Below are 1,785 nucleotides of genomic sequence, written 5' to 3' on the forward strand. Positions count from 1 at the left end.
GCTCCGCACCAGGGCCTCCCTCCCCTCCTCCTCGCGCACGGGCACCACCGCCAGCCTGGCCTCCCCAGCCAGGTACCATGACTCCTCCAGGGCTCCGATGAGGAGGAGGTGCCCCCCAGGCCTCAGCAGTGTGGTGATGTGGTCCAGGGCCCGCTGGAAGCTGGCCAGGTCTGGACTCACAGCCTCCAGGCAGAAGGCAGAGACCAGGGCGTCGGCAGGCAGGGGTGGCACGCGTCCAGGACCCACGGGGCTGGGGCCGGTGCACATCGATGGGCAGGATCCTCTTCACCCTGGCTCGCAGCTGGCACTCCTTCTCCTGCCAGGATTCCCTGTTTGGGGGCAGAAGGCAGGGTCAGGACCAGGGTTCTGGCCCCCCACACTCAGTTCTCTGTTGGATCCCACCAGCCACTTCCGGGAAACCCCCTACCCAACCCTCAACCCCCCAGCCCTTACCCCTTGCCCTCGATGAGGCAGACATGCTGGCTGTACACGCTCCAGTCAAAAGCCCCAGGCTCTTCTCGCAGCCAGAGCCTCAGCTCCTGGCGGTTCACCTCCAGGAAATCTGTCATGGTGATGTCCTCAAAGTGGGCACAGGCGCTGAGCAGCTGGTATATAGTGGGTCCTGAACCGATGTCAATGAGGGTGCGGCCAGACACCTCACCTGGATGGGCAGAGGAAGTGGGCCCTGGTGCTAGGCCTGCAGCCCCCAGCCTCAGTCACTGCCTCCCTTTCCTGCTTCTTCCCTGCTTCTCTCTGTTCCTTCTCCTGGTGTTGAGTGAGTCTCTATCTGGAAAAACCATTAGCTCTGGAGTTAGACGGACCAGGAGCTGAGTCCTGGCTCCAGCATCGGCTGACTTACCTTGGGAAATGAACTTAACCTTTCTGAGACTCAGGTTCCACAACCATTAACTATGCCTACCAGTGAGGATTAAGTTGGGGAAACTCAGATGCCTGGCAGCCCCTCTCCTCTGCCTGTTCCCAGCGTTCTGCCTTCCCCACCTCTCCTCTCAGTTCTGAGTGTTCTCCACTCGGAACCCCTCTCCTCATCTCTCTCCTCTCACGTGAGGGTTCCTGCTCCTCTTCCTCTTCTATTTCACCTCTTAATTTGACCTTGGGCTCTCGCGTGCTGCCCCTCTCGTTCCCTGATGAGTTTTTGTCACGTTTCCCCCCGCGCTCACCGGTGGCGAAGGTCTGAGCCAAGCAGCGCAGCTTCCAAGGCCCGACGCCGTCGGGGCAGCTCAGGTCCCCCCTCGGGGGCGCGTAGTTGTTGCGGAGGTAGGCGCGGGGCTCAAAGCGCTGGTAGGCCGAGGAGACCGCCGCCAGGCCTGGGTCTGAGTCGGGCACCGCGCCCGCCGCCTGACTCCGGTCTGTCCCGCTCATGCTGCTGCCGCGGCCACCCTTGCGCCCGCTCGCCTTTATCTGCGGCGCGACCCCCGCCCGCCAGCCCTGGCCCCTCCGGTGCGGGGGCGGCGGCTGAGCGATGAGCTGCCTGGGGCCACGCGCTGCGTCTTCCCTATGCCATCCATCTCCTTTAATGTCCCAACAGCAGATACACGGGGGGTGGTATGGGGGGGAGCATCCGTCCCCGCCCCTGCTCCACCATTGCTCCCGGCTGCCCTCCACTCTTTGCCTCATCTGCCCTCCAAGACCAGCTCCTGCGCCCTGCCCCTCAGCTTCCTACCCCCAGACTCCATAGACCCCCGCAGCCACCAGTCCCAGCACCTCATCGTCTGACCCCGCACTAACGCCCTCCAGCTCCTGTGCCGTCCTTAGTGAGGGCCTTCC

The 1,785-nt window shown here is 63.6% G+C and overlaps 1 protein-coding gene across 1 annotated transcript in view; it reads right to left on the reverse strand.

Annotated features, from left to right (window-relative positions):
* PNMT (phenylethanolamine N-methyltransferase) overlaps nucleotides 1-1,725 on the reverse strand; it is a 2,557-nt gene extending 832 nt beyond the window's left edge. Inside the window, 4 exon segments of the mRNA XM_010842660.1 lie at nucleotides 9-249; nucleotides 251-329; nucleotides 454-661; nucleotides 1,179-1,725. Of these exon segments, the coding sequence (XP_010840962.1) occupies nucleotides 9-249; nucleotides 251-329; nucleotides 454-661; nucleotides 1,179-1,635 (985 nt within the window). The 5' untranslated portion in view covers nucleotides 1,636-1,725.
* Between the last annotated feature and the right edge of the window lie 60 nt (nucleotides 1,726-1,785).

Source organism: Bison bison, unplaced genomic scaffold (assembly GCF_000754665.1).
Source record: "Bison bison bison isolate TAMUID 2011002044 unplaced genomic scaffold, Bison_UMD1.0 scf7180017864180, whole genome shotgun sequence".
Taxonomy (NCBI): Eukaryota; Metazoa; Chordata; class Mammalia; order Artiodactyla; family Bovidae; genus Bison; species Bison bison.